Raw genomic sequence first — 24289 nt, 5'->3', positions numbered from 1 at the left:
AAAGATAGCACTTTTTCAAAGATATCTCACCTGCCCATAGATAAATCTGGCGCACATATCTTGTAAGTTTTAGCAAATAGACTAAAATTGCAAAAAAACAATTGGCCACTTTATATGCTCTCTTAAACAGGTAGCCACAATTACATTATTGTCCCCACTTCTAATTGCGTTTAAGCAGAACACAAAGGTAGTCAATAATCTCCATTCACAATTTTTAATCTTACATATTAGTACTGTAGGATGCTACTCTGCACAAATATTTTCCACATCTTCCACATCCATAGTACAACTAACATTTATCCCTTTATGTTGCCACTGATCTCTCTCTCATAAGCCAGTACACATTCATTTGTAAATATAGGCCTACATTTACAATAAATTACTTGCAGAGTGATGGGAATGTTTCACTATTTATCACATCTGTTTTCCTTTGTGAACAGCCATCTTCCAAATACACATGACCAAAAAAAAGTGAGAGAAGACATGTGCTAATTGTACTCCCATCCTTTTCTCTCTCCTTCAATATGTAACCTACACTTTTCCTTAGGAGAGATCATACTTACACTTGCTAGTGTTACTGAGACTATGATCAACTTGTTAAGATTTCCCGTAGCAATCCTCTTATGCCACTTCTCTCCAAAACCAATTCAGGCTTTTGAATCTAGAGGAAACTGATGACTCAATGGGCTAAAGCAATTTTAACTCCCTTTCCTCATTGTCTCTTACCTTGTAACAATCTTACTGATGGATGAACAATTTCCCTTGTGGTACAATCGCTACAATGACTTTTTAGTTTCTACAATTATGATGATCTGTTGCTTGACTAGGATTGCTCTAAAATCTTAGTCCTCTCATATTGTCAAGTATAAATGCTGACCCTTCATAACATTTGAGATGTCACATTTTGCTCATAGATATTCATGGTTAACTATCAGAGAGAGAAAGGAAAAAAAGAGTAGCACATCTTTCCAGGATTTCACAGTAAAACATTATGGCCACCATCCATGGAATGATTTTCTCCATATAATGATTTTCTCATTATATAACAATTTTGCCAAATGGAAATGAGCAGGAGGCAAAAATATATATCCAAATAGTAGCAGGAAATAATAGGCATAAGTCATTTCATGGTAAATGAAATATTTGCACAATATTATTTATTCTCACAATAATGTGTTAAAATATTGATCAAAATCACAGTGAACCAGATAGTAAACTTTGGATAGGAATACAAGTGCAGTCCATTTTCTACACAGAATTTTGCATGGGACATAAAAAAATATCCACGGAGGGACAAAGGAAGAGGAATGAGAACAACATTTTATCTGCCCCCCATGGCTCTGCTACTAATATAAGTTAGGGAATCAATGTAGGAAAGCAGGATTCTTTTGGCATGTATTATTTCTGGGATCAGGAACCAGGAAATCAAATTACAGTGCACCTGTATATGGCTATCCAATCCACTTTTCAGCTAATGTAAAATTAAGAAGACACTGGACTTCAGCAGCACATTGTCAGGGACAATGAAGCTTCGACAACGAAATTGCTTCAAAAGCATCTTTTGATATAGAAGAACTTGCACTGCTGTCCCTGAGGAACAAGCTCATAAAAACTTTATTTACAAAAAGTCCTCTGTTCTGGCACCTGCTGGACTCTGGAGTCTCACCTCCTCTCTTTGCTTTTTTTGGCTAGTTTTGGCAGTGCCCTCCATTCTTTTTTCTTATGAAAAATTATGGTAACAAAAAATTCAATCCCAACCATGTCTACTCAGGAGTAAGTCTTACTCAGTGAGGCTTACTCCTAGTAAGCGGAGTTAGGATTGCAGCCTAAGGCAATAGCTAACTGAGGTTTCCTAATTCCTATCTAGCCTATTGTTTTTATATAGGAACTTCATGAAATGCTTGGTTGACAAAATGTAGCTAGATGTCTATGATCAAAGTCACTGATTACCACGTAGCTGAACTGACTGAAATCATTGGGAGAGGCAGCTATTAGTATAAGTTCTTTGCCGAAGGACAAAACTGGAGGCTGAAATATGAAATATTTGTACCAAATGAATAAAAACTATTCAAATTCAGTGCAGCCACACTGAGCAATGCAATCGAATAAAGCCACAAAAACAACTTCAAGGAATAAACCTTATGGGATTTAAGCAATCTGAGAAGTATGATGTAATGAGAGGGTGTATTAAAATCAATGAGTGGGAGAAGATAAGAACAACCTAGAATCTTGCTACCCTTAAGATTTTTCAATTGTACCAGAAGCACTGAACGTGAAGAGCTCATGTAGTTTCACAGGGGACTGTTTCAATATATGAGGGTAGAAAATAACTGCTTTGGAAATCATTAATTTTCAAGGTGGCCATTTTAAAATCTGAGGCAATTTAAAATGTAGCAATTTAAAGAAGAAGGCAGAAGAAATGCAAAATGGAGCCATGCTAGCCAAAGGAAGCAATAATTTTTAAAATACTAAGTGAAAAATAATAAACACAAAGTGGATCTACTAATGAATGATTTAATTTGTCTAAAAGGGGTAAGATAGTTTTAATATCAGTCTAAAAATACAGAAAAGTAGTACTGATGAACAATGGAGACCTTGTCAATATAGCTGTTGGATTAGAAAAAAAATACACAGATGTGGGAATACTTAGAAAAAAATAATATACAAATCAGCAGGTCTGGATGACAAGCATCACTGAGTCGTAAGGGAATTAGTTAATGAATTTGCTGAACTACTGGCAATTATTTCTGAAAACTCATGCAGAATCAGGAAGATGCCAGAGCACTGGTGTGGGTGGGAAGCAACTACTGTATTACTTAAAAGAAGAAGAAGAAGAAATCACTTGTGGCAAATTTGATTGCAATTCAGAGAAAATAATAATGGTCTTCTTAAAAGGGGAAAATCCACACGTACCCTCAAGGTAATGTGAAATTTAGGAATAAATAGAAGTAGACATGTCAATAATTATATCACACTGAATTACTAAATGTCTAGGCAGTAACATGGATGATTTTCTGTTTGTCCAGTACAGTAATGGTTTTCCTGGAAATATGCATAAAGAACTGCAGTATTATTAACCTAGTGGGTTGAGAAGTTTCCATTACCTCCCATTTGTATTCAGGTAGAGCTAGATAACTAGGGGCAGAAGCAACATTTCTAGAATTAGAAGGTCATATGCAGTGACCCCAATCCAGAGAACCTCACGTGCAGCACTAGAATGCATGTAAGGTTCTTCTTGCCTTGGTCTGGCAGAACTGTACAAGCTGCTGGGGAAAGAAGGTGAATAAATCACATGGGATGCTGACTCTCTTGCATGGTGTGTCCAGCAGGACAGTGCATGCCATTCTGAATATTGAAAGTGCTAGATTTTAGCATCTTTTTGCATGTGAAGGGAATAATTCAGAAAATGTTGTACACACAGAAGTATTTCTAAGCATTACTTGCCTATGCTTCTTTGGGGAGGTGATTATTATTATTATTATTATTATTATTATTATTATTATTAAAATGGCTCTGCAGGTGTGTTGGGCCAACTGTAACATCTTACAAATATTCTCTCAACAACTGGGAATAAATCATATCACCAAGTGCTTGTCTTAGATTTACTGTGTGACTGAATAGGATAGTTTTAATACAATACAATCCGCTCCGCTCTGCCCCATTCTGTCTTCCCCTTTTCGTGACATCTCTATGACGTTTGGGGGCTACTTCCCAGTTTGATCGTGCATCATTTGGATGCTCCTAAACTGGCCATTGTCTGTAGAACAATTTATGAGATTATATCAATGACATAGGCGGACAAGCTAGAGTTCATGTTTAGGCCCAGGATTCCAGAGTAAAATCATGACTATTCTGAAGACAGTTGAAAATATGCAATTATCTTCAATGGGATTGGGCAAAGTATTAGGCTCATGTTTTAAAAGTATTAGGCTCATGTTTTAAAAACATCATTAACAACCTGGAATAGTAAATAAATGTGTTAATGTTAAATTAGGAAAATATCTACAAAATGGAAAGCAAAATAAGCATTAATAGGAGTGGGGGGAAATACTGAGATGTTAGACATCTACAGTGCAATTCTTTGCATGTTTATTTAGATTTCAGTGGGGCTTACTCTACAAGAAGTGTATACTAGATTCTAACCTTAAGCAGGAAGAAAGCTAAGTATGATTGAGTTTTATATTTCCAGAAAACTGCTATCACTAGCGAATGTGCAAAATAATAAACAGCTGCACTTTATATTATTACTACTACTACTACTACTACTACTACTACTACTATTACTACTACTATTATTAAACATTTCTGGCCTTTTTCATGACAGGGGCAGAAATTCAATTTAAATTATTTTGTTGCTGCTGCTGCTCCCAGAAACTCCTCAAACTCCTCTTCTGAGTATTACAGTCTCTTTTGGTATAGGGCACTGAGATTAAAGATGCTATAATTTACACCTGGAGATTGCCTGAGTAGGTGTTTGCCTACTGTGCAGGACAAAGTGCTCCTTCCGCAGAGTTTACAAGTTTCTGTAGGACAATGAGCCCCTGTTGTGGAGTATACAAGCTATGTAAAACAAAAGCTTGTCCTGCTGTGCAGAAAAGAAGATTTCAATACAAATCTTCATCTGCAGATAACATACCTAGGTTGATACGCTACAGTGGTAATGTCAAAATATTTCTCCAAGGACCTGATGATGCTTGAAATTTTCAATTATTTCAGGTTATGCCAATCCAACTAAATTCAGTTCAGTTGGATGCATTGGACTAGGAACAACAACAACAACGACAGACAGGGACATCTCTGTAGATGTTGTTGGATTACAATTGCTATAAGCCCCTGCCAGCATGACCAGTGTTAATGGATGATGGGAGTTGTAGTCCAACAACATTGTTGGCTTCTTGCAGAAAATGTCTAATTTCAGGTGCTGGCACAGAAATCAACTTGTGCATTTACTGGTGACGTGAATCTTCACCATAGCTTTACAAGAAAGGGAATAGGAGATTTTCAGAATATTACCTGCTAGACAATGAATATGATATGTGGTATAGATAATCTGCAAACAGGTATGCTGGATCTTGGGCTTCCTATCTTTGTTATTTTCTGAAACCTTAAAAAAAAAAAATATTTCAAGCCCTCTTTAAACACGAGGAAATTCAGTGGTTACACTAAAGGCATGGCTGTCATATGAAGTGCGGTGGCCCTATCATGAATCCAAGTGAACTTACCGTATGTTCTACACTATTTCATGGGTTGAGACCTGTAATTTTTACAAAAGCTTATTTCAAATATGTAGCCAGTGATGTTATATGCCTGGTTTTTAAAGCCTAAATTCATCTCCCTTTCTGTACTACTTCCTCTAGCAAAATTTGTATAGTGCTGTCATATCACTTCCCAGTCTCCTTTTTATAAGCTAAAGGGGCAAAACCTTTGAAACATCTACTCAGAAAATACATTTTACTTAACCAACCTGATTGCTTTTTGCATGGATTCCATTTTGAACATTTTTTATTTAAATGGGTAACCAACATGAAGCATTTTTCCAGATGTGGTCTTATCAGCACCTAGTACGAGGGTACCAATAATTCTTTTGTTCCTACAAAAGTTCCCCACCCTAATAAATCCAAGAACAGACTTTGCCTTATAAGCTTGTAGAATTTACTTTTTCCTCTTTGCATCAGCATCACATTGGTAGTTCACTTTCACCCTGTGACCACCCAGTATCTTGAAATCTCTTTCTTCCCCAGTTGTTCCTACTTGATGAGCCCACAGTCCCAAATGCATGACCTTACACATATTGAATTTTCTTGTATTTTTATTATTACGCCAGTTCATGAGATCATCTATTTCAGTCTGCATAATTTCCTGATCCTTCCTTGTATTGACACTGCCTCCTCGCTCAGTATCAGCTGCAAATTTAATCAAAACACCCCTACTTCTCTTTCTATTACTAATAAAAATACTGAATAAACTTCGGCCTAAGAATGGTCACAGGGATATTCTACTGCTGATTTCTTTCCAATTAGAATTTTTGCTTTTAGTAAACCCTTTTGTATTTTTCTCTTTCTCCGTAGTCTTAGGGTCACATTAGACATAATTTAGAAGTATACTGCAAATAGCCTATGCATACCTTGCATGTTAGGGGATATGTTGTAGGTTTCATAGAATAGCAATTTTAAACGTCCACTGAAGCATTTTGATTCACATAGCAAGCTGGCTGTTGCCTTTATTCCTGTTGTTCAGTGCCACTACATTCCAACAGTTGTTTGAAAATTCAGGGATCCTGGTAATACTAGGCTTATGATAAGGCTAGAGGATACAGATTACTCCTTTACATATTGTTAAGTGTTACCATACAGTTAGCAGTTCTATTAAAATGTCCACTTACACATTAAATGTTTAATATGTCAAAAATGTGTGTTCACTAACACATGCATGATATGGTCACACATAACAGGGATCTGAGGTTCATTGCTGTAGTGTAAAGCAGGCATTTGCCCTCATGTAGCTCTAAAACGATCTTCAGTCTGATAATAACAGGTAGTAAGGCAGACATAACATACAGCTGCATAGAGCACGTCTGAACTAATGACTCAGTCCAGTAAAACTTGTTTTGTGTAAAATAAAAAGATGGACTTATTCTAAAACAAATCCACTCCTTCATAAAGGCTCCACACAGACTGCTGAACACATATGCAAAGATACCATGAGCATGCAGTGGGCCTCTTCACCTAATAGGATACGTATGGCTTAGGTCTGATCAGTAGCACACTTGAAAGCAAACATCATGTGGGCTGCTGTCAGACTCATGCAGTGAGTATACCATTGCATGAACCAGAGTCTTCACATGAAGGCTGTCCACACAGCTGCTATGATATGTGATTGTGGTGCATCCAAAAGGGCTGCCATGATTATGCAAATAAAGGAGGCATAAGGACAGCCTTCATATCAAGGCACCAGTCCATACAATTGGTGCTTTTTTTGAGCTTTGTTGAGCTTTAACGTAACAGTGCTCTCTGCTTGTGTTGAGGCTGTCAATGTGAATCAAGAATTTACCTGGCCCTCAGGCCCACTGATCTTATTAGGCTTACTTCTGAGTAGACATATTTTACTCTTCATTGCTTAACAAGGGAGAATATTTGTACCTACTGGTGTTGTTTTCTTACCACTGCAGTACTCTAATAGGAGAACAGGCATCTGACACACTTCTCCTTTCTATGTGAATGTTAAAAGCACAGAGTATTGTGAATTGAAAGTATTGTGAATCTGTCAAGCCTCATTGCAGCAGCTGGTTTTAAAGCTGTTCTGTTTTCAAACACAGTATTTATTTTTTGTAAGCATCTTATAGCTTAATAAATCCACATGGATCATTTATTCTTAGAATTGAATTAAACGACAACTGGTGTCCCAAGTTTATGTTAGGTACATTTAAACAAGATAATATCTTATTTGCAAAGTCCACTAATCAAATGAAATTATGCAAAGCACCAGAGAAACAGCCAAAACAACCACCTGAGCATTAACCCAACAATTCCTTGAGACATGCACACAGCAGGGTTTGGGACAGGGGTGGGGGTGGGGACAGGACAAACAGCATGATGTATAAAATGGACATTAGAAAAGATGATGCCATGGAATGATACATTGTGCTGCAGAGTCAAAGGGGAATTCATTTAAAGATAAATGCAATGATTAATACTAAGGTCATAAGTAATTGACAGATCAAGGACAGACCTGAGAAACCATATAAATACATACATTTGAAAAGAAAATGCACCTCTTTTATTCCAAGCAAGGATTGAAATTTAAGAGGAGGATTTTCATTGAAACTAATGTCATTGTGAATAACAAGGCTACTCAGGGAATATATTGTTTTCTGCAGAGTTAAAAAGGGCAAGTCTGCAGCCCTACATAATTGAGATGTGTGTGGGAGAATGTTATGGGTATGTTCACATCTAGGCTAATTCTAGATCAACATCAAAACCTCAATTTCTGTAGTGCTTTTACACAGTTTTATACCAATCTTTCTACTCCTCTTTTGCCTACTCTTCTTTTTCATGGCATGCACACAATTACAAGGCAAAATATTGTGTTAATCCCATGTCACTTTGATTTGTTTTCCCACATGGTTATCAGATTCAACCTGTGCCTTAAAATTCTACAATGAAGCTAAACATGAGATGGATGTAGCTTCTATTTCTTGCCACATTTACAGATGGATGGATGACAGGCCTGGGGGGAGTAGAGACAAGAGTAGCCATGGCCATCTTGTCCCTTGAAGCACTGGATCTTTTAAAAATACCAGGTAACATGCTTTTTACAGGGGATTCTTCTCCATTTGGCTTTCCCCCCTTTCATTTCCACACAAATAGCAGTACCCCCATTTTGCAACTCCCATAATCCATGTAATTGCCATGCATGTTTCTACCACTAACAGCAGCAAGGAAACACCAGCCAAAAATACCGAGCAGAAAATTGTGTGAATGGTAGAGGGAGAGTGAAACAGCTGCCTCAGGAAGCAAATGCTGAGAGCCAGGCAGTAGCAAGACAGAGCTGTATGTGCCATTTGGCTGGCTCTGTGCCCTCCCAGCTAGCCTGCTGCCCTCAGATGCTGTGTCCCATTGCCAGTGTAGATGTAAAACTAGCAGATTAATCTGGTCAGTTTCTGTACACAAAATTGAGGTGGGTGAGGGTGGTACCTTCTCCTTCAACTCAGGCAGCAAAATATCTTGGGCTGATCCTGACCCCACAGGTACACCAAAATCACAGATAATGTATAATCCACATTTATTTGAATGATCATTTCCTTTTATGTTGTGCTATTGTGGAAAATTTAGTAACCCTAACAAACAATACATTCATCTGAATTTCATAAGAGAAATTTAAATTTAAATTATTTTCTTTTTGACTATGTCTCAGCAGTCCAAGCAAATATATTATCCTTAAGTTTTTATTGCACAGCAAATATTGATCTAGGTTTCCCAGGTAACGTGCATTAAATAGTCAAAACTATGAGGCTACAGGAATTTTCCATACTTCCCTGCAAAATACCAGGAAGGCATATATTTCAGTTTTAAGACCAAAACAACTTGAGTAGAAAGTAAGTTGTGGAACATGGATCATTTTGGCAAAAACCAAAAGGGGAGTAAGTTAGTGGTCATGGGATAAGAAGGCAGGTCAGTAACTATTTGAAGAACCCAAGAGAGTAGGAAATGGACAGTTGTCACAATGAAAGGATGTAACAGTGGGGTTCCCAAGATCCTGCACTGGACCAGTGCTTTTAAATTTGTTCATACATTAACTGCAGTTATAGGTGAGCAGTGAGGGGGCCAAGTCTGTTGTGACACCAAATTGTTCAGAGTGGTAAAACTATAAACTGGATGATTGAGCATTAACATGGCAAATGTGTTTCAATTTAAAGGGATGTTAAATACTAAAATACAATTTAGCATTATGTTCACGAGCCTTGAACTCATGTGCTCCCTTCTCCGCTCTGGAGTGGCTGCAAGGAGATCTGAAGTTTTCACTTCCATTTTTAATTAGCAGCTGCTTAGCAAACTTCAAACTCTGCTTAATATTAACTATGTTTTACTGAATTCAAGCTGGGGCTGCAAAGGAAGATATGAAGAATTGGGAGTGCACTCCCACTTCTTCCTTTGATGTTGAATCACCTGACATCAGATGATTGGCAGATAGGCAGTCCCACACATCTGGCTCTAAACCACAAGCCAAATACAGTTCCCCATCTCTGCACTAAACAATAGTTTAGCATTATGTCCAGAAGCAGCCAATATGTACAAAATCTATACACCCCAATTACACAGCACTGCTTTTTAAGGTGGAGTGGAAGGGAGGATAACTTCATTGTTGCACCAAACAAATTTATACTGATGCAGTGAATATTGACCCTCTGCTTATTAGAGTGATCTTTGGTGGTCTCTGCTAATGAACTTTGCTGGAAAAGGCAGACAATGGTTATCTAGTCTACGATTTTATGGATAGTGATCATTGCTACGGGTCAAGTACACCAATAGTGCAATCATAAAGTTAATAACCTCTGCCTTAAGAGCTTTACATGAGAGTGTCTCAGAAGAACATTGCTTCTTTTAACACACAGCCTTTTGAGATACATTATTTATAATTTATAGCCAATCTGAAGCAGAAAGATTTTCCCATGCAAGTTATAGTAATCAATACAACTCTGTGCCTATTATAATCCAATGAGTCAAAGAAAGAGAAAAAGCTAGATAAAAGCTGCAGCTCTGCAAATGAATCAGTAGTTTACATTAGATGTGCAAAAAATGTACTGTAAAAGCATATTGGAGAAAATGCTTTCAATACTGCAATTCCACAGCTGAATGTCAGACTGGAAATGAACTATATATATATTCAAGCTATAAGTGTGTTATTTTATTTCACATGTATCACAGTCCACCCTTATTTTTTCTAACTTAAAACATAAAAAATGGTTCACAGTGGCCTAATGCTTGTAGTTCAAAGTAAACTCAAAAAGTCTTTCAGATATGAGTTTTGTCAAACAGGGCTAACATGGAAATTAGCACATGCGGCTGAAAGCATTCATTGTATTAATTAGTAATCAATCCATTCATTAATCACAGTTTTAAAATGAGAATTATTTAACTGAAGCTGTACTTGGTGAAAGGATGTTTTGTTCTGATGGCATTGTTGTACACAATCTGTTTGCAACTCTTGAATCAAACAATGTGTTTAAATTGTGTTCTAAATGAAACATTCTTTATCAGTCAAAAGAAACTAATATTTTAATTGCATACTAGCAGCTGTGGGTTTCGTTAAGAGCTTTGATGAAAAGTCTACAAGGTGAATGAAACTAGATGTACTTAATGAAGTTACCCATTTTCTGGCATCTTGAGTCTTCAGATGAGAGTATATAGAAACAAAATAATCCAGAGACTCCTGATAAAGTCCTTAGGGTGGAGTCCATAATACACTGGCATCACAACAGTCCCATTAGCATTAAAGGAATGGCCCTAGAATGACAGCCACCTGTGTGGGGGGGTCTCTTTTCTACTTTCAGCAGAAGCAAAAATTAATTATTTCAAAATAATGTGCTGTGATCTCCATCATACAGAAAATCACTGAGTTATCCTACTTGAGCTGTGTTGTTTGAAACCAAACAACATCTTAAAATTTGCTGGTGAGTATGTCACACTGCAAGACAATTGGGCAACATTTGTCTGTTTTTTTTGTATCTGCTTGTGATAGTTGTTACTAGAATCTAAAGAAAGACAAATCCTATTCCTTTCAGGTGAAGTGGAATAACAAGGGGCATGTAACATGTGTGTGTGTTAATTCTCAAAAGTAAGTCTCCTTGTTGTGCAGAGATGTTTAAACGTTTTTACAACTTATCATATCGAAACCATACCTATAATTACAAGTCCCAGGTTTTGTTTACAATAAAAATCAAGATGTTGTAATGGAAAAGTTATCAGCTAAAAATTGGTGAACAGCAATTCTATGTCATCATCTATAAAATATGTAAGTTACAATGCCAAAACACCAATGAACAAACACCAAGGAAAAGTAGTTCTAAAAACAAGTAGCATCAGGGAGAAATAGTTCTGTTTAGCATATAGTTCTACCTCTACTGCCTCTATGCCTAATAAGTGTTGGCCCATAGGGTTTTGTTGTTGCTCTGTTTAACAAGTCCTAGACATTTTGTATAAATAAGTTTTTGTGTTATGTTTTAGAGACAGACTTAGTCTGAGGAACATGCTGCCATGGAAACAGAATAATGTCTGGAGGGGCCAAATGCGAAACATAGTTTAAATTTCAGTCAGTATCAATCACTGATATTATAAAGGAAATATGGCACCTTTGTTAGTATGGCCCTTTCCTTTGGCAGGTGCTGAGTCCCAGCAGATAAATGGTAGAATAATTCACTGTAGACTGGGACGGCCAGTGTTTTCTACAGGAGGCAGAGTCCAAGTCTTAACTTTGATCTGAGGCTCTTGCTCAAAAAAAAAAAAGTTCCTGATGTTCACCTATCTAGTTCAATGTTCAGTATAACAGAATTGAAGAATCCTTTTTAGCCCAGTGGCCACATTCCCTTATATGAAACTTTCCAGTGGTTGCACACCTACTTATTTTTAAATACAGAGTTTGTGAAAAGCTTTTAATTTTTTAAAAAATCAACCATATAAGATGTCTAGATCATGCCTTTATAGAGGGTTATTGATACACAACAAATTGGATGTTGCCTGTATAATACTGCTTTGAAAAATGGGGTGGTGCAGTGAAATGCCATGCTAATTTAAAGGATAAACCTTCTGCAGAAAGATGCAAACCATCTAGAAAGTGCTGGATGCAAAAGTGGCAGATTTAATTGAAGCCAATAGTAGTAGTCTAAACCAGCAGCATTAGAAAATTGAAGTTTAGTGTTTGTAAAGGACTGTATAAGTTAATGCAAAAACTGACATTTCAACAGAAGAAAAAGAAGGGAAGCACAGCTGTGGGTTAAAGCCTCAGCGCCTAGGGCTTGCCGATCGAAAGGTCGGCGGTTCGAATCCCTGCGGCGGGGTGCGCTCCCGCTGCTCGGTCCCAGCGCCTGCCAACCTAGCAGTTCGAAAGCACCTCCGGGTGCAAGTAGATAAATAGGGACCGCTTACCAGCGGGAAGGTAAACGGCGTTTCCGTGTGCGGCTCTGGCTCGCCAGAGCAGTGATGTCACGCTGGCCACGTGACCCGGAAGTGTCTCCGGACAGCGCTGGCCCCTGGCCTCTTGAGTGAGATGGGCGCACAACCCCAGAGTCTGTCAAGACTGGCCCGTACGGGCAGGGGTACCTTTACCTTTACCTTTTACAGCATAGAGCCAATAAAGATGGATCTATAATGTAAACATGCAATAGTATAAGATAATTTTAAACATTATAACGATAATGTGCTAAATTAGGAGCATTTGGTTTTCTAATTAACATTTTCAAATGTCTGAAACAACCCAAAGCCTAATAGCAGGATCAAAGCGTTCCCATTTATCTTTGGAAAGCATTCTACATTAGGGTTTTTTTTGCTGCTGTTGCCAAAATGACTAAGATGCTTTGCACTGATAACTCTTAGTGATATGATAGTGACTATTTTTGGTAGTCCACTGAGTGTTTGATAACTGAACATTAAAAATAGGATATGCCATATGTTCTGGTTTAGTTGTTACTCAGCCTACATTTAATAAAGATACTCTGAAAATTAGACTTTTTCTTAATGTGGATCATTATTTGAACTCACAAGTCATACATGTGCCATATATCAACATGTTTCAAAATAGGCACCAACTACCTCTGTAAACCTACATCCTCCCAGTAAACCCAGATGCATGTTTCTAAATAATATGCATTGAAAAGGGTAATTTTGATCAACATGATGGTAAAATTGTAGCTTTGCAGTCTGTATTTCAGACAGACTAGATCTTTAGTGAAACTGGTATCATTGCAATGGTTGAAGCTACCTGGAAGTTGGTGCATCACACATTTTATTCCCAGAGACAGTCCAGGGTTTGGGGTGCCTTGGGCAATCTGGAGAGCTCCCTTTTCTGTTGGTGGGTCATGGCAGCTTACATGGCTGGAGCAATCAAAGCAGCATCATTACAATTTCTCTTAATGCCCCAGAACGCTACTACTTCAGAGGCATTGTGGGAAATTCAAATTGCAAAGGAAAGGGGATCTAGGGCAGGTGTTAATAGTGGGGCTTAAAGGCGTGCTTGGGCCCTGGCAGCTGTCCAAGGGTGTCAGGTACCAACACTGGTCCTGGGTAGATGTGTGACCATTCAAACTATTCAAGAATCATCCCTCTGGAAAAGCAAGAGAAAACTCATATAGGTTCAGGAGGGCTGAAGTCTTACGAATCTTAAATATAAAGGGAGTCTTTTAATTCTAAAAAAAAAAGTTCAAGGAAATGTTTAAATAGAAGATACTGAAATCACCTCAAACTTCAGTGTGTTTCAGATGAAACAATTAAATTAGCTTGCAGTAGTGACTGTACAATTTACACTGGCTAGAATATATATTTGATTTCTCTGCTACATTATAACCTGTATTAACAGTATTCACAAATATCAGAAATAGCATAAGAGGATCAAATAGGTGTTTTTAAAAAATGTTATTTATGAAAGTTTTATTCTATGGCTTATGCTGTTTGCAAATTGTAAGAATGCTCTTCAGTGGCAGCAATTACAGGTGAAACTCGGAAAATTAGAATATCATGGAAAAGTTCATTTATTTCAGTAATTCAACTTAAAAGGTGAAACTAATATATGAGATAGACTCATGACATGCAAAGCGAGATATGTCAAGCCTTTATTTGTTATAATTGTGATGATTATGGCATACAGCTGATGAAAACCCCAAATTAACAATCCCAGAAAATTAAAATATTAAATGAAATCAGCAAAACAAGGATTGCAAATAGAGCAATATTGGACCTCTGAGAAGTAGAAGCATGCATATGTACTCAATACTTGGTTTGGGCCCCTTTTGCATCAATTACTACCTCAACGCGGACTTGTAATCTGGGGAACCAGGTTCGTGTCTCCGCTCCTCCACATGCAGCTGCTAGGTGACCTTGGGCCAGTCACAATTCTTTGAAGTCTCTCAGCCCCACTCACCTCACAGAGTGTTTGTTGTGGGGGAGGAAGGGAAAGGAGAATGTTAGCCGCTTTGAGACTCCTGCGGGTAGTGATAAAGCAAGATATCAAATCCAAACTACTACTATTCTTCTTCTTCTTCTTCTTCTTCTTCTTCTTCTTCTTCTTCTTCTTCTTCTTCTTCTTCTTCCTTCCTTCTTCCTTCTTCTTCTTCCTTCTTCTTCTTTTCTCCTGTGATACTGCTGAGGTGTTATGGAAGACCAGGATGCTTCAATAGCAGCCTTCAGCTCTTCTGCATTGCTCAGTCTCATGTCTCCCATCTTTCTCTTGGCAATGCCCTATAGATTCTCTATGGGGTTCAGGTCAGGCGAGTTTGCTGGCCAATCAAGCACAGTAATCCCATGGGCATTGAACCAGGTTTTGGTACTTTTGGCAGTCTGGGCAGGTGCCAAGTCCTGCTGGAAAATGAAGTCAGCATCTCCATAAAGCTCATCTGCGGAAGGAAGCATGAAGTGCTCCAAAATCTCCTGGTAGACAGCTGCGTTGACCCTGGACTTAATGAAGCACAGTGGCCCAACACCAGCTGATGACATGGCTCCCGAAATAAACACAAACTGTGGAAACTTCACACTGGACTTCAAGCATCTGGCATTGTGTGTCTCCCCATTCTTCCTCCAGACTCTGGGTCCTTGGTTTCCAAATGAGATGCAAAAGTTGCTCTCATCAGAAAAGAGGACTGGGACCACAGAGAAACAGACCAGTTCTTTTTTTCTTTAGCTCAGGTAAGACGCTTCTGACGTTGTTTCTTGTTCAGGAGCGGCTTGACAAGAGGAATACGACATTTGAAGCCCATCTCCAGGATCCGTCTGTGTGTGGTGGCTCTTGATGCACTAAATCCAGCCTCAGTCCACTCCTTGTGAAAGTCCCCAACACGTTTGAATGGTCTTTTCCTGACAATCCTCTCCAGGCTGCGGTCATCCCTGCTGCTTGTGCACCTTTTTCTTCCACACTTTTCCCTTCCGCATAACTTTCCATTAATGTGCTTCGATACAGCACTTTGGGAACATCCAGCTTCTTCTGCAATTACCTTTTGAGGCTTTCCCTCCTTATGGAGGGTCTCAGTGATGGCTTTCTGCACAACTGTCAGGTCAGCAGCCTTCCCAATGATTGTGCTTCCTACTGAACCAGACTGAGAGACCATTTAAAGGCTCAGGAACCCATTGCAGGTGTTATGGATTGAATAGCTACTGCACCTTTTCACAATATTCACAATTTTTCGAGTTTCACCTGTATTGTAAGGTTTACACAGTCTATTTCTTTTTAGAGTACATAGTACACCTGCAATATAACAGGGCTGTAATTTTCATGCTACTGGTTTCAGGAGTCAAAAGTGCTTCTTTAGAGCAGTAAAACAGAAAATGTGGCCTATAAATAACTTATATTTGAGTTTAGTTATTATGGTAAATAAGATTATTATACTCATAAACAAATCTGCTTGTTACCTATGGCATTTTTATTTTGTCATATAATTATTTCATCTACATCTCTTCACAGATGTATAAACTATATTTTCAGGAAAATTGCCACAAAGCGTTGTTAATATGCTGAAAAGTGGTATATTTGTGTATTAGGTACTATAATAATAGATATGAAACATATTTGTATTCATAGATAGCTGCCAAATACCATTTTGTTACAGTACAAACAGGTTGATATTATTAAAATGAAATAGCTCATGACTTATCTGTTTTTCAAATTCAAAGATGTTTGGATCTAAACAGCTACTTGGGATAGCGTTTTGTAAGGGGCTTGTGATAGCTGAATAAAATTGTAAAGTTTTTTTCCTTTGACACCTGACACCCCCTTCATATCCTATCACAAGCTGCTTTTGATTCTTCCCTCAGTTTCAAAAGCGGTTTGCCAGAAAACATGAGAAAATGCTGTTCAAGGAACAGAAATCTAATGTTTCTCTGGGCTCATAGAACTAGTTTCATGGTTCTTGGATGCTTGTCACAGTTCAAAAAGTGTGACAATGCCTACTTCAGTGTTAATGGATACACAGCTATGGATTTCAACAGCCTTCTATAAATTCAATTAAATCAAGCTGTATTTCTATTTAACAAATCGTTTCCATTGTTTTCTAGTTTCATATCTGTCCATCATGACTACTGTTAATCGGGTATTGGCAGTAAAGTAAATCTAAAACCTACACAAGGATAGAGAAAGTTTATTGAAGATAGTGTTCCTCTAAAATCCTAAGAAGGTATAGAGTCCATTAAGTTAGAAATCTGAAGGGGGGCGGGAATTCTTTCCAAACTTCTATTGGCAGAATCTTATGGTTAAAGTAAGAATCTCCCTCACCAAAACACGATGTTAATTTTGAGGTGTAAAAAATAAACCAAGGAGGTAGCTGAAGTAGAAAAAGCAATACTAATGAGTGGCTTCAACTGTTTAAAAAATGAGTGCATAAATTGTAAATTGTAAATTCATATGTTATTTCTGGATATAATAAATGATGTTTTATGACATTTTGGTAATAAGGACCACCAAGAGCAGAAGTGATTCTTGATTTAAACCTAAGCGGTACACAAGATCAGGTGCAAATGTGCTTTCACAATCATACATATATGAGCGGAATATATTCCTTCATCAATATTCAGGAGGGGAAGTTTCTAAAAAATGAAGGTACTGAAGGTTGAAATATCATTACGAAGCTTGTAGTTTATATAAAACAACTATAATACAGATTCAATAGCAATCTATAGGACTCATCAGCAAAGACTCAAAAGCGCCAAAGAATGCTCATAGACAAAACGCAAATTAAGGAAGTTATGAATCGCAAGAGGAATTGTTTTTAAATTGTGCTCACATGAGGAAATTGAAAAAGAGCACAAACTGGGAAACAAAAAGCACAAATTCACTATAAGAAAAGGCAAAAATATAAATATAAAAACCAATAACAAATGTTTATTTACATTCACTAGATGCTGGAAGTGAGCCAGAAGAACAGTAGCCCAGTTTACATGCAACACTAAACCATGGTTTAGCACTAAGTGGACAAGACTCTGTGAGCTGAATGAAGCTTTGGGTTTGCATGCTTTTCCTTTCCCTCTGCTCCTCTAATGTACTTGGGAGGACTTCTGCCAAGTTTAGTTTTTCTTCCAAAGACCCTTGGTTCCACTTTCTTTGCCCAATGTAGTAGTTCCAGACAGGTATTTATTGTGGAACTTTATTTATTGATTTAATTTATTTATTGCGTGTAAATTTGCTACAGTTCACATGAAGTCATCCCCTCCCCCAGAACATTTTTCATGGAAAATTTCACAGGTTGTTTTTTAAAAAACCTGTTGCAAAATATGTGTTTGTGATATTACACTCCCATTTGAAAGCACACTATGGCACTGAAGGCATTTTATTCATAATAAACATCTGTATCGTGCATGGCTCTAACTTGGCTGCCGCCAACTAGATAAAGATCTTGAAGTGAAAAGGCTTACTGGAAATCATATGTCCAGGAAGAGAAAACATTTACAAAAGAATTGAAAAGAAAACTGTAAATATAATGCCAATATGTAAACTTACATTGCAGCCACAGGCAAGTCCAGTTTAGTTTGTGTTGGGGGTGGAGAAGATGTCTAAGGGGAACACTACTTTATGAACAACGTGGAGTAAGTGACTAGATTATCTCTATTTCACAATATAGTACTGACTCTTGGGCTATCCAATAAAACGGATGGGCTGTAGTAGACTGAAATAGATATTTCTTTACACAATATATAAAAGTAATGGAATTCACTGCACATTGGGGAAATGGCCCTCACTTAGATGGCTATGAAAAGGATTAGACAAATTCATGAAAGATAAATCTATCAACTGTTATTAGTTAAGAGTGCTAAGTGGGTCCTCGATGTTCAGAAGTAGTATATCACCCATCACAAAAAAGGAATAAAACAGGGCTATCACTCTCATGTCCTATTTGTTACCTTTCTACTATTGGAAGCAGAATTCAAAACTAGAACTTTGTCCAATTCAGCAAGGCAAATTTTTTTATAGCGGTGCCAAACATTGTAATATCATAGTTGAGCTCTCATTGTGTGTGAAAAGAGATGAATAATTTCCACTGATTAAAAAATGATGGTTCAATAACCACCTGTGGATTCCCTGATAATTACCAGGGAGTGACAGGGACTAAACAACTGCACAGCCTGATGACACTGGTGCCTGGAGTTTTTATGCCAATGGATGGGTTTGATGTCAATGAATGTGTGATGGATTTCCTTTGTCACACCATTTGGAAATCTTTTAACTGAATATATATATATATATATATTGGGAGGATATTATACTCCTCCTTTGATTATCCACATCAGAATGCAGGTAGGGGAATCACATGTCTCTGTGCTAGATTACAAACATTCTCTCTGACATGTTAGCTTTCCAGAGCCTGGAAGTTTTTGACACAGCATTCTGAAGTGGTGGAGTATCAGGAGAAGTGTACTATATGCTTTTTCTGGGTAGCTCATATGAAGATTTGCATGATAAACCAGGTTACATGTTTCAGGGAAGGTCTGGAAAGTTGCTGCACAGAAGTGGCTCCCACACAGATATGTACACCTACTATATTTTGCACACAAGTACCCGGGAACATACTCTACTTAAATCCATGTAATCATATGTGACCCTCCTTACATTCCCCATTGAGATAGTTTCTGCTCTGTTAGCTTATGGGCATATTTATGTAATCACATAAGACTGTACAGCATTTTACAAAAAGCAGAAACAAGATTAATTATCTAAATGATCTGCAACAGCAATCATAATGGTATTATTCACATCTGTCACAATCACTGATTTCAGTGCTTTCATTCATCTGCATTTTGGACTATACCATATAAGATGTATTCTAAATGCCAGGGCAAGTATGACACCATAAATATTTAGTTCTGCAGAATTTTCTCTTCCTGCACCAGTGGCTGTGTTGAGGGCTTTCTGAAGAACCAAGTGATCTTCCTTCTCAGTGAGTTTCACACCCACCTCCTTCCTTCTGCCAAACGGGAAACATTCAAGAAATAAGGTTTTCAATCTCACATAGTGTGGCATTTTTCTTCTAGAGAAACTAGTTAGGCATTTAAAATGCCCAAATAACAAAGTATCAAGGGAAGGAAATCAATGTCAAACTATCAACACTAATATAATTTCAAAGGGCAACTTTAAAAATAAAGCAAGCAAAAGTTAAGTATGTGAATGCTAATAATGCAGCCAATATAAAATATCACTAGTAAGAAGGGCAAGAAAATGATTAGGAAGGAAAAAATAAAACTAATGTGAAACGATTTTGTCATTCTGGATTTTTTTTTCTTTTCATGATAACATTACAAATATATGCAGATATGTTAATAATGCTCTTTCCAGCTATGACCTTGGGTACCAGCCATTCAATGGCAGGTTGGTCCCAAATGTCTGAATTGAAGCTGACCTGATGGATCAAATCCTGTGGGTCTTGAATTTCCATTTCAAAAGCTTAGTATCCTATCTCATTTATGATCAACCTCCTGTAACTAAGAGACAGTTGTAGCTTAACAACTTTACTTTAGTAAGGATAACTGGGGCTCTGAGAACTGCATTATAAAATGTACTTACAACACAGCTGCTAATAGGCCTTAATGATTCTTGATTATGTTTCAATGAAAGGCAACCAAGTAACAGGCTACTGATCTTGTAGATCAAACAACTTTTCTGCAGCCTCACATAGACTGCAGCTGCTACCTACTTCTTATGCCAGTGCAAACATCACCACAGAATATACAATTGTGTAATAAATATCTTAGCATATTTAAGGCAGTTCCCCATGATTCAATAGTCACATTAGCAGCTATACATATAAGGAAGACAACAATTTTGAAGACACTGCAATGAAACTGCTTTCTATTATTGGTAGAGGTAGGCGGATAATAAAGTAAAGAAACATTGTGATATTAATAAATAGATATTCTTAAACAGATCTGTATGAATATTTATATATTTCTCATTAAGAAAGGTACTTCTTATAGTAGTCATGCTGTGGATTTTGTTCTAACATTCTAATAGAATCCTGCTTGCAGAATTTTATTTTAACTCTGTAAACTGCAAGTAAATAATGATAAGACATCCTAGCCTGTCTGATAATCTTTGACAACAATTCTAACAGTGCCATTGTGGCCACTGGAGAAACCTGCATGTACTAAACCCTGACCCACAGAGCCTTTTATCTGCATGTGTACTCTCCACAGGCCAAGCAAATAAAGGCCAACTGATAATTTACACATGAATGAACTTTCTCTGCAGAGTAGGCACCAGAGACATTTCTTTTCTCTGTTATTGAGAGAAAAGCAGCCAGGTCTGAGCTTGTCTCACCAGAAATCATACAAGTGAAACAGTGATATGTCCGAAAATGGCAGATCAGCAAAGGAAAGCTGTTCTGAATGCCTGATAAAAAATGGCAGCCACAAAGGACTAGAAGAATATTTAGCTTGAAACAGGTCTGACAATAACAATGGGTCTTTATCCTATTCCAAACAGGTAGTGCCTTACAAACTGAAATGGAGATACAATCCTGATAGAAGATTACACAAGATACCTGAATGGCTATCTTTAAAGAATTTAACCTGCATTTTAATGAAGTGTGAACTCTGGGTTTCTTGATATCTATCAGCCGCTATCAGTGCATCTAATTCTCCATCCATGGCTTAAATGAAAAGGCATGTGTCACCAAACAGCACCTGGCTATTTATTTGGGTTTTGAATCAACACATCCTAAAGCTTGAAGGTCAGTTACAATATATGTAGAAACCTGTAATGATTTTATTTTATTTTGGATAATGCAAGTCTATTGCTAAAACTATTTTATTTATTTAAGGACTAAGATAGAACAAGAAATCTAAAAAGGGACACAGCATAGTTTGTAAGCTGAAAAATTATAGAACATAGCTACGTAAGGCTTTTCATCAGTGTTTGAAATTTGCCAGGTGGCAGGTGCATTTTGCACCTGGCTATTGGCCACTTGCAACCAAGTGAAGATGCCTAGGCGCCTGGATGCTGCCTGACATCTCCACCATCTGGAGGTGCAAGAAGTAGATCAATGACTACTTCTACCAGGGGCGGAATTAGGTAACATGGCACCCTGAGTGAGGACAAAATCTGGCTTCCCCTGAAAAGGACAAATATATATGTGCCCCCTTCCGTTCTGTTTATACCCCCTCCCCAAATACTTATTATTTTCATAGTAATTCCTTTTGGCACAGTTGCTTATTTATGGAACTTCTCAGCAGATACCTGTATAACTATAGGCATCATCATCATCATCATCATCATCATTATTATTATTTTGCACCCCCTCAGCTTGGCGCCCTGAGCAGGGGAAGCACCCATACCACCCTAAATCTAGTGCAGATACTACAACCCATGCCCCATTCCCAGACTATTTTGCTCCCAGGAGACTTTTCTAAGATAGTTCCAGACACTAGACACCTTTAGATTTATTAGATACAAATATAGCTAACCTCTCAAAACCTGTAACTGCCCTAGCAGTGAATTCTGGATAGATATATACAGTACCTAACAAATTTTGCATTACGTTATTTATTTTCAGTATGTTGAGAAGCCAATCTTCCATGTGCTTCCATCATGTATTGTGAGTGGTTCATATAGAAGAAGGAAGAGATTACTAAATTAGAGGTAAGTTTCAGAAATATGAATCAGCCTCTAGCATTATTTCTCCATTCATGTCAGCTGATGGGCCCCTGCTTCCACTGCACTATTTCTTGCTGATGCTTGGCTTACACTAGGGATAGTACTGGAAGAGCATACTTCCCTTGTTTATCATTTGTTCTGAATAGATTTCCCATAGTGTACTTTGCCACTGATCCCAATGAAGGTCATAGGAACACAAGAAACTGCCTTATACAGAGTCAGAGCATTGAGCCTATATAGTGACTGGCAGTGGTTATTTATCCAGGGTTTTCAGAGAAAGGACTTTCACAATGCTACCTGGAGATGCTGGGATCTGAACCTGGAAGCTTCAGCATGCAAAACATGTACTCTACCATGGATCTATGGCCCCACTTCTAAGTCAGTTCACTACTCATTCTATTTTGTTTCCTGTTTTAAATTTGAGTCTCTTATCAGGTCATGAGGAGATTATTAGGCTGAATTTAGAAGACTGGGGTGGGGGGAGAAAGAGAGAACAGGAAACAATAGGGAGTGCTTGACTAGAAAACCTGGTATCAATAATTGGCTGTATGAACAGAACTGGAATTTCCCTACTCTGCCGTAAAAATGGAAATCTTACAGGCAAATGAATCTGTACGGTTAGATTTCTAGAAAAGCAGTTTGTTGTCAGTCCTACAAGGTCTTTCATTTCCAGTTTCTAATGTGACGCTAGGGGCTGGAGGAATAGGCTTGGTTTATGGACCTTTTAGTTATGGATCATCTAATTCTATCTCAAAGCTCCATGGCAGCATGAACATTACCTTTGTACTTTCTTGCATATTGCCACAGTAATATCACTGCCTACAGAGCTTATCTGTTATAAACCATCACATCTTTGACTGCAAGTCTCCAATAATAAGAGCAGCATATTGAGAATAATCATATGAACTGGACTGTGTACTTTATTAGCTTCAGCAGAAATGCTTTTTTAAAAAAATCATATTATAAATTTGTTAGGGGACAGTCTATTGAATTCTCCACCCATTGAAATACATAGAGTTGCCCACTCCGAGGCAATTATGAAATCTGGAATATACTGGTAATCACTGACTTAATGACTCAATGAGACCATGATGAAATGTGGAGGTCAATGGTCTCTGCTCCTGACTGGGCTAGTCCCCCTTACAACCCTATAACAGCAAAGGTGAAGTTGTCAGTGTTTGGTGACACCATCACCAGTGTCCTTGAGTGTCCTTTTCTCATTAGGGAAAATGAAATAAAAGTGTCTCCCCAACTTGCCTGTGACACTAGAGACCCTTCAGTTGTGTTGCATATTGCAGGCCCTTTACTTTGCCCCACAGATATCAATGGGAACCACTGAAATTTATGACAATAAATTGCTACTGGGGTATGCAGCTGGGATGAGGAAATCCCTGAATCAAGTGACCTACTGTAAGTACTGTAGGGATTTTGCCTTACTTCCAAATGTGTTATCAAGAATAGTGAGATATTTCCTCTAATGAAAGTGAATGACCTCTCTTTTGCCCTCAGTCAATGGCTGTAGATTTTGCCTCCACTCAAATGGTGTCCTTGAGAGCTTTGGTTCATTTTCTGCCACACACACACAAAAAAGGAACTGTCACAGAATTAACTGGCTCCATTAATGTCTGTCGTTGAAGGTTACAGATTGGGTCAAAAACAGGTGGCACTGTGGTAAGGTGGCACCTAGATGGCTCAACCTTTCCCTTTGCCACCATGGTGAAAGGAGAGGAACCTCCCCTCCCCCCACTAACAAAGATACTTCTCCTTGCCTCCGTTACTCAGGGACAATGCTGCTGCTGAGGGAGACGGGGAGTGCTTTCTTTCTATATAAAAATATTTAGGGGTACTCTCGTTTTGACTCAAGAAAACCACTATTTTATAGTTCAAATTGGGAAAAATAAATACAGTAAATGGACCAAAGTACAAAGATTCACAAAATGTTTAGGGGTACTCA

The 24289-nt window shown here is 37.9% G+C and overlaps 1 protein-coding gene across 5 annotated transcripts in view; it reads right to left on the bottom strand.

Moving 5' to 3' along the window:
* The window catches only part of ARB2A (ARB2 cotranscriptional regulator A), a 214163-nt gene that overhangs the window by 5279 nt on the left and 184595 nt on the right, over window positions 1–24289 (bottom strand). The window contains exon 11 of one of the 5 annotated variants that reach the window (XM_079995709.1): window positions 17555–19651. The exons of the other annotated variants lie outside the window; for them this stretch is intronic. Within the exon in view, the coding sequence (XP_079851835.1) occupies window positions 19632–19651 (20 nt within the window). The 3' untranslated portion in view covers window positions 17555–19631. Of the gene's footprint in view, window positions 1–17554; window positions 19652–24289 lie in introns of those variants that run through there. 5 annotated transcript variants of the gene reach the window in all.

Source organism: Podarcis cretensis (genome assembly GCF_951804945.1).
Source record: "Podarcis cretensis genome assembly, chromosome: 11".
In the NCBI taxonomy this organism is placed as follows: Eukaryota; Metazoa; Chordata; class Lepidosauria; order Squamata; family Lacertidae; genus Podarcis; species Podarcis cretensis.
The sequence above is the reverse complement of the archived record's forward strand: the minus strand, read 5'-3'. Positions and strand labels throughout refer to the sequence as shown.